The sequence below is a fragment of the Lissotriton vulgaris genome, chromosome 1_2 (genome assembly GCF_964263255.1).
Source record: "Lissotriton vulgaris chromosome 1_2, aLisVul1.2, whole genome shotgun sequence".
Taxonomy (NCBI): Eukaryota; Metazoa; Chordata; class Amphibia; order Caudata; family Salamandridae; genus Lissotriton; species Lissotriton vulgaris.
In genome coordinates, this window is record NC_141686.1 from 351,299,073 (window position 1) to 351,317,121 (window position 18,049).

The 18,049-nt window shown below is 50.3% G+C and overlaps 1 protein-coding gene across 1 annotated transcript in view; it reads right to left on the bottom strand.

Annotated features, from left to right (window-relative positions):
- Nucleotides 1–223: 223 nt before the first annotated feature.
- The window catches only part of LOC147736776 (uncharacterized), a 141,746-nt gene continuing 123,920 nt past the window's right edge, over nt 224–18,049 (bottom strand). The window contains exons 3-4 of the mRNA XM_086953498.1: nt 1,788–2,141; nt 224–1,547 (exon numbers count right to left, since the gene is read on the bottom strand). Coding sequence (XP_086809624.1) covers nt 862–1,547; nt 1,788–2,141 — 1,040 coding nt within the window. The 3' untranslated portion in view covers nt 224–861. The remainder of the gene's footprint in view (nt 1,548–1,787; nt 2,142–18,049) is intronic.

The following is an 18,049-nucleotide window of genomic DNA, read 5'->3' on the forward strand; positions in this document are numbered from 1 at the left end:
GAGCCACAGCTGCCTGTAAAGCCCTGCAGCCTCTCTCCGAAACTAGTGTAGCAAACGGCATGCGAAGAAGAAAGATGCTGCACAACTTGTGAACCTCGACAACCCGATACCTGCCATTTAAGAGGCACGCTGCAACGTTCTCCCCTCTTCCGCTGTGATATTTTGCTAGGCCCAAGATCTGCTCTCTGTGCTCCTTCACACAAGAGATCTTTTTTTCCACGCTGCTCACTTTTTAAAAGCAAAAGCTGCAAATGGTGCCTCAGTGAGGAAGTGTATGCGCTTCGCAACGGAGTTTGCGCACTCAGGGTTATTACAACAAATACACGCTCCCTACAGGGAACACTGGCCATTAGGCATTTTTTACTATAAGCCCTCGCTAAGTTACAATATTCCAGTAAAACTTACTTTGGGGTAAGCAGGACATAAGATTGTTACAGTGAAAATGGATTTATCTTGTTTGTATTAACTGGTGTTGTAGAAACGTTCGTTTTGAATGAAGTTTCTGGCATAAACTGTGCAGTGATAGGGTTCAGTTTAGTGTGTATTATTTGGTGCCGTTGCATATGTGCCTTTCGAGTAAAGCTCTTCTCTCACCCAGTGCAGCGATGAGGCCTCTCACTGGAGTGTAACCTTCGGAGCCGTAGAAGATGTGCCTTACCAGTAAAGCTCTTCCCACACACAGTGCAGTGATAAGGCCTCTTTCCCGTGTGTGCACTTTGATGCCATACATCGCCTTACTTTCTGAGAAAAGCGCTTGGAAGACACTTTGCAGTGATAAAGTTTCTCTCCTGTGTGTTTGGTGTTACGAGACTTGACTTGATTTAAGCTCCTCTCGCACACAGTGCAGTAAAAAGGCTTCTCTCATGTGTGTACGCTTTGATGCCGTACAAGGCCTCTGTTCTGGGAAAAGCGCTTTGAACAAACAGTGCAATGATAAGGTCTCTCTTCGGTGTGTATTAGTTGGTGCGTTCGTAGATTTGCCTTTTGATTGAAGCTCTTCTCGCACACAGTGCAGCGAAAAGGCTTTTCTCCTGTGTGTGTTTTTTGATGATGTACAAGGGATCCCTTATAAGCAAAGCGCTTGGAACACTCAGTGCAGTGATAAGGCTTCTCTCCTGTGTGTGTTCTTTGATGCAGTACAAGGGTTGCCTTCTCAGAAAAGGTTTTGGAACACACAGTGCAGCGATGAGGTCTCTCTCCGGTGTGTGTTCTTTGATGTAGTACAAGGTTCGACTTACGAGAAAAGCGCTTCTCACACACAGTGCAATGATGAAGTCTCTCTCCTGTGTGTACACTTTGATGCCGTACGAGGTCTCCCTTTTGAGAAAAGCGCTTTGAACACACAGTGCAGTGATGAGGTCTCTCTCCAGTGTGTATTCGTTCGTGCTTTAGTAGAGTTGCCTTTTCACTGAAGCTCTTCTCACACAAGGTGCAGCGAAAAGGCTTTTCTACTGTGTGTATGCGTTGATGCTGTACAAGGTTTTTCTTATGAGCAAAGCATTTGGAACACACTGTGCAGTGATACGGCCGCTCTCCAGTGTGTGTTCCTTGATAAGGCCTCTCTCCTGTGTGTACGCTTTGATGAGGCCTCTCTCCAGTGTGTACGCTTTGATGAGGCCTCTCTCCTGTGTGTACGCTTTGATGAGGCCTCTCTCCTGTGTGTACGCTTTGATGAGGCCTCTCTCCTGTGTGTTCGCTTTGATGAGGCCTCTCTCCTGTGTGTACGCTTTGATGAGGCCTCTCTCCTGTGTGTACGCTTTGATGAGGCCTCTCTCCTGTGTGTACGCTTTGATGCCGTACAAGGCCTTTCTTATGAGCAAAGCGCTTGGAACACACTGTGCAGTGATAAGGCCTCTCTCCTATGTGTGTTCTTTGATGCTGTAAAAAAGTTGCCTTTTGAGTGAAACACTTTTTACACGTTTCGCAGGGATATGGCCTGAGGCTGGTGTGTTCTTTTTTGTGCCTCACAAGAAGTGACTCATTGATAAATCCTTTGTCACACACATTACAAGCAAAGGGTCTCTCCCTCATGTGCATTCTGCACCATTTTTTTAAGTAGATATTTTGAGTAAAATTCATCTTGCCTCCGGAACCTTTATGGCTTTCTTTCCCATTCATACTTTCTAGATGTGATTGTTGTGCTGCAAAATAGAAAAAACATTGAAAATTACATGAAGAAAATATTTATTGAAAAAGCTGCATTGTTATAATATGGAGAAGTGAACAGTTACAATTCAGGGAAAAAAATGTATGTTCTAGGAAAAAGAGTCATACTTCCCTTTGAGACACAAATGGTGGCTAGTCCTCCTAAATAAAGTGCGTTGACCTAGTCCTGCAGCAGGAGCATGCTGGGAAATCAAGTGATTCGCAAGAACCACTATTGGACATGGGGTTTCTGGTTGGCTAGGGTAGGCACCTACGCCAGGCAGAATCCACCACTCCAGTCAGGGTAAGCCAGATACACACCTGAGATAACCTGCGCTCACCCTCTGGTAGCTAGGCACAGAGCAGTCAGGATAGTTTAAAGAGGCAATGTGCAGAGCATTTGTGCAACACACTAGTGTAGCAACACAGTGAGTAAACCACAAAAGGGAATCCACGCAGGATTAAGTAAAACTAGATTCTATATTGTACATTAAACAAGACCAAAATGACTTAAATCACACCGTTAGTGCAAAAAATGCAGGTTTGACAGAGAAAAACACATAAATTACTATGAAAACATAGGTAACAGCGCACCTGCGCTCCTATTACACTTCATATGGTAACTGTAGTGAACGTGGTTGAAGTGATTGCATTTAGAAACCAAACGTACGGCACAGGAGCACCTACTAAACGCCAAACAGTAATTGAGATTGAGTCTTCCAGCAGTACTCCTTTATGGACGGCCCTGCGCCATTCTTGCGGTCATCTCCAGAGCAGAGACAATGCTGAACAAGAAATGCCCCTCGCGCTCTTGCGATTTGGAGCCCACTGGAGACACTTGAATCGGGTCTCTTTGCCCAAGGGAAACCAAGCCACCCGTGAAGGAGAGTAGGGCGGATTTACCACTCTGCTCGACTCAACCCGCCTCACAGTACCTTTGTGGGTGCAGGGTCACTGTCCTCAGGGCATCTGTAACTTTCTAACAATATTGTCATATCTCGGGAGTGGGACCCGATGTTGAGAGCTTCGTGCAGTATACGCGTTAAAACCAGAGGACGAGGCTGGCTGGAATGAGCCTCAGAATGCTGGCCCGCCACATGTTACGGAACAACGTGTAATCGAAAGGCCAGCCTTGAAGGCTGTGTGCAGCTCCTGTAGCCCTGCAGCCTTGGACGCAGCACTGTATCACCTCAGAGCAAGTCTTCAGGGGGCTGTTCCTCGAGTCTCACCGCCAGAGGGGCCACACTAGTTTGTTCTTGGTGGCATCTGACGGTGGTGATATCTTGCCAGACTTCGGGGGGGGGAGGTTCACAATACAATTCAGCTGCAGTGAGCAAGCTGGCTCAAGGACGTGTTTGTTTCTCTGGTAATGCCTCCAGGCGAAACAACGCTGTTCACGCTAGAGAAAAAACGCTCACCACATGCTGGTTTGTAAAACATGGAGCACTTCCCTAGAATGCACAAAGGCACTTCCCTGGTCAGAGTGCTGCACTGCAGGCCCATGATTGTCAGAGTGCTGCACTGCAGGCCCATGGTGCACTGTCCTGTAATGCACAAAGTTCTACCTTGTTGCAGAAGGGAGCACTGGCGACATGCTAGCCCTTGTAAAATGGGCTCACCCAACAGAAGTCTTGGAGAAAAGAGGCAACAAGGTCTTTGATGGCCCTGAGATCAAGAGAGGACAGGAGGCAAGCAAACAACCCCGTAGAGAGCACTTCCAGGCACAAAGGGAGGTGGCAGGCAGCAGACAGCACATACAGTTAGGTTGCAAATTGGCAGTCCCTCCTGCAGCCCAGCAGCAGCAGGTCAACACAACAAGGCAGTTAGTCGAAATGGTGGTTGCTCCTGGCAGCACAGCAGTCCTCATGGCAATGAGCAGTTTGTAGAGCCAACAGTGTCTGGCTACAAGTCCCAAGCAGCGTCTAAAAACATTGGATCAGAGCTCCAGTTCTTATACACTCGAAAATGTCTTTGATGAACGGGTGACTTCAAATGAACCCTCAGAAGTGTGCAACAGTCCCTTGCAGCCCATTCCTGGCTCCAGACGATCAGTGGGGCGTAAATCAGCCCTTTGAGTGAGGGCAGGACACAACCTATTCAAATGTAAGTGTGAATCACCTCTCCCCCAGCCCAAGAAGACTATCAGCATGCAGATGAATGCAGATGTATCCCCTGTCACACCCAGCCCCTTCCATTGGGAAAGCTTGGTTGTCATGACTCTTCCAAACATGATAGTTGCAGGGGTTTCGTCTGTGGTTGAGTGAGGGGGTCAAACAGTAACCTCAAAGAATAGTGTTCAAAATACCTTTGAGGTCGAGCTTCCCCAATGTAGAATGCTGAACAGCTTTCTTTAGAGCACTCATGAGGCGTTCTACCAGACCATTGGGCTGGGGTCAAAGGGGAGTGCTTTTTTTGATTCTTTGTATTGAGGTGATTTAGAACGTTTTTGAATTCTCGACTATTAAAAGGTGGGTCGTTGCCAGATTTTAAGATTGCAGGTACCAGTCATGACGCAAAGATGTTATCTAGTTTTTGAATATCCCTGCTCATGTGTAGTGGATGAAAGGTCTACTACCAATGGAAAATGGGAGTACTGATCAACAATAACTAGAAGATAATGTCCATTATCAAGAGGGCCATAAAAAATCAATAGCAATTCTCTCCCAAGCATGATGTGGCAATTCTGACATAATCAAAGGTTGCTGACTAACTTGAGATGAAAGACAGTTGCATATGTGACAAGTCTTCAATTCTTTTTTGACCCTTTTGTCAAGATACAGAAACCAGACTTGATCACGGAGAGCTCTCTTGGAGGCAACTGTTCCTCGATCTCCTTCTTGGGCAGATTCGACTACTTGTTGTCAGAGACTTTGGTGAATAACAATCTGTGTACCTTGCAGAATGAGGCCTTCCTGCGTTACTGAAAGTTCATTTCTTACATTTCTGAACTTCATATACTCGCTGTCATTAGTGAGAGGTCTAGAATACTGGTACCACAACTTTTAATCTTGACATGCCACTACCTTAGCTCGTGGCAGTGGCAATTTGCTCTAAAGACATGGCAGTTGGTGTACTCTATTTCACAATAAATTGGATGTAATCCTCCACTGTCTTAGATGGGGTACCAGGGCCTAATCAGCCAGTTTCTAATCTTTCCCTGGATGATGAAGAATCGTTTAGTTGTAATTCTTGTGACCTCAAACCCCAACGCTCAATTCGAGGAGGCATTTTTGCTGTGGGATTGCCAAATACCATCAACAATGCTAGGGGATCAGCCACTAATGTGAAGGGCTTTCCATACACAAACACATGGAAATTATTCACAAGCCCAAACCAGTGCCACACTTTCTTTCTCAGGGTGCGAGTAAGCACGTTCAGTTTGTGACTGGCTCTTAGTGGCATGTACCACGATATGTCTCCAGGCATTTGGCGGTCCCTTGTGCTGTTCAAGGATTGTGCCAAACCCTACAGGGCTAGCATCAACTACAACCTCTGTATGGAGTTTGGGATCAAAGTCGGGCATTTCAATAGCGCTCTCAATGGCTTGTTTGTTTTTTTGGACGCTCTTCTCACACTCACGTGACCAATGAAAAGACACATACTTTTTGGTTAGTTCTGGTGCAATGACCATAACAAAGTCTTGCACGTAACTAGAACAGTAATTGACCATTCCAAGAAATGACTGTATCAGTGGCGGATGCGCGCAGCGGGCACGCCGACGGCGCGTCAAAGGCAAGCCCGTCTGCGGCCGTCTACGCCTGGCCCGGGCTGAGGGCCATAAACCCTGGCCCGCTCATTCAGACCCCTGTAAGTTATTCGAGAGAGGACCTGTTACGACTTGACCCTGGGCTGGCGTTTTCCTACCACCATTCGCTTAATCCCGTAATGGAGCCACAGGTATGCGTTCACTGCAAACTGAAGTTGGACTTTATGACCATCAAACAAGCTAGGTCCCCAGTTGCCCCAATGCTCCCCAATGCTAGGGAACTAAAAGCTATGCTACTGAACTCCCGCTCACTGATTAAGCATAATATAGAGATGGCTGAAATGATCAAGAGTCATAATCTAGACTTAGTATTTATTACAGAAAACAGGGCTAATCACTCCTCTGACCCGTATCTGCTTCTAGCTCTTCCTGCAGGCTTTCAGATCAATAGAGCAGACAGAGCTGATAGAAGAGGGGGCGGGCTGGCCATTATCTCAAAGGAGGAAATACCTATAACAACATCTTCTTTGGGCACCTCACCGATTGTGAGTTTTTATCGTTTCAGATACAACTTATCCCTATTCAAGCATGGAACGGCCTTTTGATCTATCGCCCACCAAACGCTCAAGCCCCGCTGGTAGACAAACTTAACCCTTTTCTGGAAACCAGCTTTAACTATGCTAACTATACTATCCTGGGTGACTTCAATCACCATCTAGAGCTCACCTTGGATCCAAAAAACATTGATCTTATAGATACCTTGTCCTGCCTAGGGCTGGAACAACTGGTGAAAGAAAGCACACATAATGCAGGACATACTCTGGACGGTTTATGTACATCGAAAAAGAAAAGGGGTTGAATGGTTGGGTGATAGATTGCGCTAAGTAGTGAAGAGGAAGTCCCTATGTATACAGTCAAGGAAGCTCTAAGGATAAGGAGATGGCCATCCACCATCCACCAAAAAAACGTGAATTTATAAATCAATACCGTTTATACAACAAATTCACAATATATCCTGAGCTAGAACATAAGTAATAAATACAGTCATATACAAAATCCCAGAAATTCTTTGTTTCTTCTTTTATTCACAATGTGTAATCTTCCAAGACACAGTCTAGCAGCCAACACGTGTTTCCTCTATTGTGGTTCTTGCCACAGACTTCTTCAGGGCTATAGCTAAGTTACAGTTGTACTAACTTCTTAAGGAATTTGACCAATAAGCGGAGTTGTGTTTCTTCCGGAAATCAAATCATATTCCAGTTAGATTCCAATATTCAAAAACTGTAATTGTTCACTCATCTCCAATATCATGGAATTTACGCAAAATTACCTTTGGCCGAGTACGGACCAACAGCGAATGCACGAGAAAAGGTTATTTTGCGTAAATTCCATGATATTGGAGATGAGTGAACAATTACAGTTTTTGAATATTGGAATCTGACTGGAATATGATTTGATTTCCGGAAGAAACACAACTCCGCTTATTGGTCAAATTCCTTAAGAAGTTAGTACAACTGTAACTTAGCTATAGCCTTGAAGATGTCTGTGGCAAGAACCACAATAGACGAAACACGTGTTGGCGGCTAGACTGTGTCTTGGAAGATTACACATTGTGAATAAAAGAAGAAACAAAGAATTTCTGGAATTTTGTATATGACTGTATTTATTACTTATGTTCTAGCTCAGGATATATTGTGAATTGGTTTATTTACATCCAACCATATGATATATGTACAGGAGATCCTGCCGGTACAATGGTCTGATCATAAGGCCGTGATATTTACAATAAGAGCCCTAGTCCATAACAAGACAGGGAGCAAGCCTTTGAATTCATTTACATATCGGGATTGGTCCAAGACTGACCCCGACCTCCTGCAAACTGCTTTAAACCAGAATATACCAAGTGGGAAGGCAGAAATCAGTCTGGCAGTACAACATATTACGTTGTGGATCACGGAGGTTGCTAATATAGTAGCCCCCTTAAAAACTTCTACCACTAGAAGGAATAAGCCCTCTGAACCTTGGTTCTCGGACAAATTGAGGCTACAGAAACAACTGTGCAGAAGGAGGGAAAAACAGTGGAGACGTAACTATGACAAGGAGGCAAAAACGAAGTATGCCCAGACTTTAGCTGTTTATAGAAGACTAATTGTGGAAGAAAAAAGTAACTACTTCACTAAGAAAATATTGTCTGCTAAAAACTCAAGTAAAACACTTTTTGATACCTTAAAAACACTCACTAAACTCCCCACTAAGGAGAGGGCAGATAATAATATAGAACTGTGTAAAGTTTTGGGCCAGGCCTTTGTTCATAAGGTGGATTCATTGTACAAAACATTCACCCAGCTCCCTGCTGAACCTATACCTCAAAGGAATACTCCTACGATGCAATCTCCAGGCTTCTCCTTCCCCCCTCCGCCCCCCCATTGCTGGAGCAAATCACTAAAACTATAATGGGTATTAAATCAGGGGCCCCTTCTGATCCCTGCCCTCCAAGGGTCTTCCATCTCTTCCCAGAGACCCTGGGTAAACAATTGAGTGACCTATTTGCAGGAATAATACAGGAGGGAAAATTCCCTGACCCCTGGAAGTTGGCATTGGTTCTTCCCTTATTGAAAAAAAAAACACCTAGATCCTGCTGAGCCCAATAATTACCGGCCCATTTCCAGAATCCCATTCTGCGCTAAGGTTTTGGAGGAGCAACTCAACACCCAGCTCACCACCTTTGTCTCAGACCACGACCATTCCCAATTTGGGTTTAGAGAGGGACATGGAACGGAAATGGCCCTCATATCTTCCAGTGAAGAGTTAAGGAAGACTCTGGACATGGGCGGGAAGGCCGCCTTGATATTATTAGATCTATCGGCGGCCTTCGACACCATTAATCACCAAATCCTTGTCAATAGACTAGCGGCGATGGGCGTCCAGGCGTCCCCCCTGGCCCTACTCACATCCTACCTCACTGAAAGATCTTTTCGAGTGGAGCTGGGTGAAGCAAGCTCACAAACCTTTAATCTTCAGTGCGGCGTGCCACAGGGCTCGTCGTTGAGCCCAACTTTGTTCAATTTGTATGTCGCCCCGCTGGCCACCCTGATCAGGCAGTTTGGATTCTCAGTTATCTCTTAAGCCGACGACACGCAGATTGCGGTGTCCATCCACAATAATGAAGAGGAGGTAGCCGATCGGTTTAACAGCTGCATGACCCAGGTCAATGCATGGATGCAATCAAACTGCCTTAAGCTGAACGGCAGCAAGACCGAGGTGCTCCTTCTGGGCGGCAATCCGTTGTCCTGGTCTCGGAGGTGGTGACCCTCTGCTTTAGGGGAATACCCTACTTCGGTCGCTAAGACAAAAAACCTTGGGATTATGTTCGATGGTAGGCTTACCTTTGCTAGTCAAACCAATTGTCTTACATCCAGCTTCTGGTCGATTCTGAAATTAATACGGAAGGTGCGACCTTTCGTGCTGCCGAAGGCAGTAAAAACACTCGTAACTACACTTGCATTCTCTAGACTGGATTACGGAAATGCATTATATGTTGGCATTCAAATCCAATTTCTGAAAAAATGCAACGCCTGCAGAACGCAGCGGCCATAATGTAATTGAACATCCCAAAGCATGAGCCAGTGGCACATCATCTAGGAGCACTTCACTGGCTTCCGGTTAAGAAGAGGATTGCATTCAAGACTCTTTGCATTACATTTAAGGCATTGCATGGAAGGGGTCCTGCTTATCTCACATCACGCATTAAACTCTACATCCCCTCTAGGAGTCTCAGATCCACACAACGCAGAATTTTGCAGGTGCCTAGGTTCAGATAGAATCGATGGGGAGGAAGGAGTTTTCTGTTGGGGGCTGCTAGGCTATGGAACCTTCTCCCACCAACTATCAAAGAAAGCTTAGACCTTTTAGTATTCAGAAAAAAAGTAAAAACCTGGCTCTTCCAAACTGACATTTAGCTCTCAGTGGTCATTAGTGCTACACTCTCTGAGTCCACAGCGCCAAGAAGCCTCCGGGTATTCATTGCGCTCTACAAATTTACAAATCAATCAATCAATCAATCAATAGAAATGCCTTTTGGGGGATTTGCAGTAGACAATGCTTGCACTCTAGCTGGATCAGGTTTCATACCCCCATCACAAAAGACATGGCTGAAGAATTTCAAGCTTTTCTTGTGGAATTCAGAGTTAAGGCTGCATCATTCAGCAAACGACATACTTGCATGAGAGTTTTGTAATGCTCTTTCTGAGCAGCTCCAAAAAAACAATATATCACTATAGTTAAATGCATTTACTACATGCTATATGATAAGTTAAACGACGACTTGGAAAAGTTCTGCAGCAGAGGATATACCAAAACTCAATCGCTTGTAGCAAAACAAACCAATATGCGTAGAAAAGGTTGCAACGTATCTGGATTTTTCTTCAAGTGCCAATTGGTAAGATCCTTTATTTAGGTTCAGTCGTGAGAAGAACTCTGCACCATTCAATTTAGTGATTATATCAGCAATGTGCGGACTGTGAGGTTTCTCTTGCTCAGTTGTCTTGTGGGCCTGACGCATGTCAACACTTATGCGTACAGCTCCTTCCCTGTCTCTTTTAGGCACTGTTACAATGGGAGAAAGCCATGGTGTTGTATCAATGGAGCATTCAATGATGCCATGTATAAGTAAAAAATGAAGTTCCTTTTCAACAGCTTCTTGTAAGTGAAACGCAACTCGTCTATGTTTTTGATGAAAATTCTCATTTATGTGTAACCTTACTTTCATTGTTTGAGTTTTCCCGACCCATGAAATAATGAAGGAAATTGACTAACAATTTCATGATGAGCATTCATAGTGTAGTTCACTGATATCAGTCCCATATCAGCAGCACTGTGGAAACTGAGCAAACAAACATTTGAAGCTGTTCCTTGAAGTACATGAATAGGCGCATTCACCACAGTTTTCTTAAGTTTCATCGTGGCTACAAATTTTTTATTTGACTTTTGAAGGGCGTTGAGGCAGCCCATGAGTATACTTTAGTCTTTGAATTCATAAGTTGTGGTACCGGAGATAATTCGCGATAAATCTCCAGCGGCATAATATTTATCGACGCACAGCTGTCTTCATGTTGAATTGTCTTCATTTTGGATTTTTTCTCACATTCGACTACCATATGTGCATGCCTTTTTGAAGTAAACATCAATATTGGACAATTGTCATGGTCCCTTTCATTTTAAACAGACACGGAGGAATTCTTTCTTGATGATTTAGACACGATTATCAACTTCATTTTGCGTCGATTTGCCTCAATTGGTGTGACCGGGAGTACGTCGAATGTCACTGATGTAGTGTTTGGTCAGCCATTTTGTCTTCACGCTGCAACACACTTACTTTTATCTTCGCGTTGCAAGTCGTCACGAAATGATTAGCTTTACCACAGTCTATGCATATCTGTCCAATGGCGGGTGTTAGACGGGACCTGGAGGGTCGGCCGAGGACAAGGGGAGAGGTCTCCGGGGAGAGCCGTCTCCAGCGATCGTACAGACAAGTAACTTCCCCCCCACAGATAGGCACCACACAAAGATAAGATTTAACGTTCTTTATAAGCAATCTTGAAGTACGGTAGAATCGACGCTGTCTTCTCATCCAGCAAGGACATCGACTTCAGCCACGCCACAGAGCTTCAATGGACGGACCACAGCTGCGTCCACTACACCTTCAAGAAAACAACGACCCACCACCACCAGCAACAGGCCGCCCGCAGAAGCTGGAACAAGATCACAGCAGACCAGCTCGCCACCTCCCTGAGCCAGCACCCTCCTGCCAGCTCAGCGAACCCCAGCCAGGCCGCCGACAACCTCACGAAGTGGATCAGCAACTGCGCGGACGAACTCGCCCCACTGAAGACCCCGCCCAGCAGACCCAGCAGCAAGAAAGCCCCATGGTTCACCGACGAACTCAAGAGCTCCAAGAAGAACTGCCGAGCCCTCGAGAAAGTCTGGAGAAGGGAACCAACACCGGACAACAGGACCTCCTTCAAACTTGCCACCCGGAAACACCACCAGCTGATCCGCGCCGCCAAGAAAACAGCATTCAAGGACCGGTTGGACAACAACGCACACAACTGCAAGGAACTCTTCAACATCGTGAAAGAGCTTTCCAACCCCAGCGCAGGAAACAACGACATCACCCCATCGCAAGACCTCTGCAACTCCCTCGCTTCATACTTCCACAACAAGATCGCGGACATACACAACAGCTTCAACAACCAACCAACGCACACCATGACCGAACAACCACCCCCCACCACCACCCTCCACGCCTGGACCCCGATCAGCACCGAAGACACCATCCGCACGATGAACTCCATCCACTCCGGATCACCGACCGACCCCTGCCCTCACCACGTCTTCAACAAGGCCGACGCTATCATCGCACCCCACCTGCGAGACATCATCAACACATCCTTCGACACCGCCACCTTCCCTGAGAGCTGGAAACACGCCGAACTCAGCGCTCTACTCAAGAAACCAACAGCGGACCCCACCCACCTCAAGAATTACCGCCCCATCTCGCTCCTCCCGTTTCCAGCCAAAGTCATCGAGAAAACCGTCAACAAGCAGATGGCCGCCTTCCTCGAGACGAACGGATCCCTCGACCCCTCACAGTCCGGCTTCCGAGCCAACCACAGCACCGAGACCGCCCTCATCGCCGCCACCGATGACATCCGAGCCCTGATGGACAACGGAGAAACAGCGGCCCTCATCCTCCTAGACCTCTCCGCGGCATTCGACACGGTCTGCCACCGCACCCTAGTACGGCGCCTCAGCAACGTCGGAATCCAGGACAAGGCGCTGGAATGGATCATCTCCTTCCTCGACGGAAGAACACAGAGAGTCCGCCTACCACCGTACAAATCAGAGGCCACCGAAGTCATCTGCGGCGTCCCCCAAGGATCATCTCTGAGCCCCACCCTCTTCAACGTCTACATGAGCCCCCTCGCGGCCATCGTACGCAAACACAACCTCAGCATAATCTCCTACGCCGACGACACCCAGCTGATCCTCTCCCTGACCAACGACCCCGCCGCCGCCAGAGCCAACCTACACGAAGGGATGAAAGAGGTAGCCGAGTGGATGACGACCAGCCGCCTGAAACTGAACTCGGACAAGACGGAGGTCCTCATCCTGGGCTCCTCTCCCTCCGCCTGGGACGACTCCTGGTGGCCTCCCGCCCTGGGCACCGCACCCAAACCGACAGACCATGCACGAAACCTGGGCTTCACCCTGGACTCCTCCCTCTCCATGACCAGGCAAGTCAACAACGTCTCCTCGGCATGCTTCAACATCCTACGCATGCTACGGAAGATCTTCTGGTGGATCCCCACCGAGACCAGGAAGACCGTCACCCAGGCCCTCGTCACCAGCCGACTGGACTACGGCAACGCCCTCTACGCCGGTACCACCGCCAAGCTCCAGAAGAGACTCCAGCGGATCCAGAACGCCTCAGCCAGACTCATCCTCGACATCCCACGAACCAGCCACATCTCCGGACATCTGAGAGACCTTCACTGGCTCCCCGTCAACAAAAGAATCACCTTCCGCCTCCTCACCCACGCACACAAAGCCCTACACGACCAAGGCCCGAGCTACCTCAACAGCCGAGTCAACTTCTACGCTCCCAAACGCCACCTCCGATCAGCCAACCACGCCCTCGCCGCCGTCCCCCGCATCCGAAGAGCGACTACAGGAGGAAGGTCCTTCTCCTACCTGGCCGCCAAGACCTGGAACTCCCTCCCTCCCGACCTGCGCCTGACCCAAGACCACCTCTCCTTCAGGAAGAAGCTGAAGACCTGGCTGTTTGAGCAGTAGTGGCTCCCTCCCCCCCCCCCCCCCCCCCCCAGCGCCTTGAGACCCTACGGGTATGTAGCGCGCTTTATAAGTGTCACTGATTGATTGATTGATTGGTACAAGGAGGTCTGGACTCAGGGGTCCCCTCGATTCTAGTCTCTTGGATGGGAAGGGGGTAGCGGGACAGTCTTATTACCAAACTGGTAGTTGCGATGAGATGATGAGTAGCTCACAATCCTCGAGCTCGGTGTTTCTTGAGGGACGGGCCGCGGCAGCGCCAGCAGGTCCCGATGAAGGTGGTAGATGCAACGGATCTCGGCAGCGCCAGCCGGTCCTAACGAAGACGGTGATTCCAACGGATCGCGGCAGCGCCAGCAGGTCCCAACGAAGATGGTAGTTACAACGGGTCGCGGCAGCGCCAGCAGGTCCCGACGAAGATGGTAGTTACAACGGGTCGCGGCAGCGCCAGCAGGTCCCGACGAGGATGCAGGTTGCAGAGGGCCGCGGCAGCGCCAGCGGCAGGATGACAGTTCACAAGGTAGGGCTGCGGCAGCGCCAGCAGTCCGTCAAGGATGAGTTCTTCTCGGTGTCTCTCGACTCCAGGATACAACTGCCTTACTGCTCTGGAGCTGCCCCAGTTATAGGGCTGGCGGCCTTTGATGTCCGGACCCTCGCACTTGGAGGTCGGGAGGTCCGGGATGAGGGAGTCCAGACACCCAGCAGGGGGGGTGGAGCCAGCGCCCGGGGAGGCTGGGGGCGATCGGCACCTGGCGGGGGAGAACCATCAACACTTCTTTCTCCCATTGACCTGCCAAGTGGGCCGTTCACCTCCTGGGTGGATGGTGGTGCCGGGATGTCGGGGCCTGGCCAGGCCCAGGGTTGGGGTCGGGCTGAGGCCACGCGGCCTCGTGGTGCAGTGTCCAAGATGGCGGCCGGGCCGGGCAATGGTGCTGACGATGGCCCGGGCCCGTGATACAGAGATGTCCGGGAGTAGGAGTCCCGTAGGGGACGGAGTGTGAGTTGCTTCAGTGGGTGGCACCTGGGGAGCTGATGTCCCGGCTCTGTCATGCGGGGAGGGAGCGAGCCCGTCATGTGGCCTGTCCAACATGCGTCCCCCCCAGCTGAAGGCGGGGAGAGTCACCAATCTTCTTGGGGACTCTCCTCGTCGAGGCGGAAAAATCGTGACAGGCCATCCGCGTTGGCGTGCTCCTGGCCGGGGCGGTGTTCCACTGTGAAGTCCATCCCATGCAGGGAGATGGACCATCGCAGGAGCTTGGGATTCTCCCCCCGCATCTGCATCAGCCACTGCAGGGGGCGATGATCTGTTTGCAGCCGAAAGTGGGTACCGAAGAGGTAGGGCCGGAGCTTCTTGAGGGCCCATACCACTGCGAAGGCCTCCCTCTCGATGGTGCTCCAGCGCTGTTCTCGGGCCAACAGACGTCTGCTGATGAAGGCCACTGGTTGGTCGACTCCCTCGGTGTTCAGTTGGGAGAGGACGGCCCCAATGCCATGGTCGGAGGCATCAGTCTGGACGATGAACTGCTCACCCACTGACTATATTTTCTAGTGTTGGCGGGTAGGGGAGCCCGCGGGACCATGTCTCTCCCCCCCAGTGGCGGGTAGGGGAGCCCGCGGGACCATGTCTCTCCCCCCCAGGCACGCCAGGACCATGGCGGCCGGTTCCCACTCTTGTTGCTCGTGTTCGTACTCTTCCTGTTCCTCGGCGACTTGCTCTTCTCCGAGGGCGGCGGCCGCTACCTGGCGGGGCCTCGGAGTCTGGTTCTGTGGACAGTTCGGGTCATTGGCGTAGTGACCGACTCGCTGGCATCGTTGACACGTGACATTGGCTCTGAACCCCGGGCGCATCGGGGGGTTGCCCCTGTTGGCCGGGGGCGGGGTGCTGGTTGCGGGAGCGGCCGGGACGGTGTCTTTCCCCCGGCCCTGGCCTCCTCCTCCTCCTCCTCGGGGACGGTGATGGCCTTGGTTGTTTCTATTCTGCTCGTTCGGGCCACCCCGGCCCACTCGGGTGCTCTCCCATCGGTCAGCCTCGGCGGCGAGCTGCCGTGGATCAGTCATTTTACTGTCGAGGAGGTGCTGCCTGAGCTCGACAAAGCAGTTATTGGAGAGGTGCTCCCACACAACAAGGTTAAAAAGCTGCTCGTAGGTCGTTACGTTGCTCCCCTTGATCCATCCCTCGAGGGCTCGGCTGAAATAGTTCACATATTCCACCCAAGTGGTACCCGGGATTCGGGTGCAGTCGCGGAACCTCTGGCGGTACATTTCGGGTGTCAGCCCATATCGAGTGAGGAGGGCGGCCTTCATGTGATAATAGGACGTCATTTGGTGATCCGGGAGCTGTAACAGGGCATCACGGCCTTCGTTGACGAACCTCCCCCATAGACCGGCTCCCCAGTCACTTCGATCGATCCGGTGAGAGGACATGGCGATCTCATAGGCGTTGAACCACTGCTGTATGTCGTCGTTTCGGTAGAACTCTCGGACGACATCTTTGGGAATGTGGACCTTTGCTTCTGAAGTTCCTGGGGTGCGTGGTCGCTCGGGCCTTGCTTACGTAGTTCTATTTCGGCTAGTTTGCGCTCGTGTTCATATGCCAGTCTTTTTTCTTCAAGCTCTCTTTGTCTTTGTTTTTCCTCCCGCTCTTTTCGGAGCCGTAAGTGTTCTAGGTTCAATTTTTGTTCCGCTAGTTTTAGTTCTCCATCCATTTTTAGCCGTGCCAACTCTAATTCATGCAGTCTGGTTTTCTCTCGCTCTTGGATCTCTTCCCGGGAGAGACCTGCTCTCCTTTCCTCGGAAGGAGCGGAGTTCGTTTCCGGGGTTTCGCTGTGTTGGTCCCGGGGACCAGCGGTGTTTACCTCTGCCCATGATTCTAGGGCGTGTTTAAAGTCATCTTTTAGGCTCAGACCGGTGGTAGCAATGCCCAGTTCTATACAAAATTGTTTTAATTCTCGATGGTTGTACTCCTCCAGCTTGTCCATTTGGAATTTCTCTGTAGACCCGCTTTCCTGGGCCGGCATTGTGGTTTAGTCGTGGGGTGAGTTGCTTTCTGTACGATTACGCGTTGGTTCGGATCGCGCCGCTGGCCACCAATGTTAGACGGGACCTGGAGGGTCGGCCGAGGACAAGGGGAGAGGTCTCCGGGGAGAGCCATCTCCAGCGATCGTACAGACAAGTAACTTCCCCCCCACAGATAGGCACCACACAAAGATAAGATTTAACGTTCTTTATAAGCAATCTTGAAGTACGGTAGAATGGTACAAGGAGGTCTGGACTCAGGGGTCCCTCGATTCTAGTCTCTTGGATGGGAAGGGGGTAGCGGGACAGTCTTATTACCAAACTGGTAGTTGCGATGAGATAATGAGTAGCTCACAATCCTCGAGCTCGGTGTTTCTTGAGGGACGGGCCGCGGCAGCGCCAGCAGGTCCCGATGAAGGTGGTAGATGCAACGGATCTCGGCAGCGCCAGCCGGTCCTAACGAAGACGGAGATTCCAACGGATCGCGGCAGCGCCAGCAGGTCCCAACGAAGATGGTAGTTACAACGGGTCGCGGCAGCGCCAGCAGGTCCCGACGAAGATGGTAGTTACAACGGGTCGCGGCAGCGCCAGCAGGTCCCGACGAGGATGCAGGTTGCAGAGGGCAGCGGCAGCGCCAGCGACAGGACGACAGTTCACAAGGTAGGGCTGCGGCAGCGCCAGCAGTCCGTCAAGGATGAGTTCTTCTTGGTGTCTCTCGACTCCAGGATACAACTGCCTTCCTGCTCTGGAGCTGCCCCAGTTATAGGTCTGGCGGCCTTTGATGTCCGGACCCTCGCACTTGGAGGTCGGGAGGTCCGGGATGAGGGAGTCCAGACACCCAGCAGGGGGGTGGAGCCAGCGCCCGGGGAGGCTGGGGGCGATCGGCACCTGGCGGGGGAGAACCATCGACACTTCTGTCTTCCATTGACCTGCCAAGTGGGCCGTTCACCTCCTGGGTGGATGGTGGTGCCGGGATGTCGGGGCCTGGCCAGGCCCAGGGTTGGGGTCGGGCTGAGGCCACGCGGCCTCGTGGTGCAGTGTCCAAGATGGCGGCCGGGCCGGGCAATGGTGCTGACGATGGCCCGGGCCCGTGATACAGAGATGTCCGGGAGTAGGAGTCCCGTAGGGGACGGAGTGTGAGTTGCTTCGGTGGGTGGCACCTGGAGAGCTGATGTCCCGGCTCTGTCATGCGGGGAGGGAGCGAGCCCGTCATGTGGCCTGTCCAACAGCGGGACATTGACCTTTGTGTGGAAATGACAGTCCGTATCTGTAACACGATTTGTTTTTCTGTGGAGAAAGGACCTTGTGACCCTCGGCCTTGTACCTTGGCTT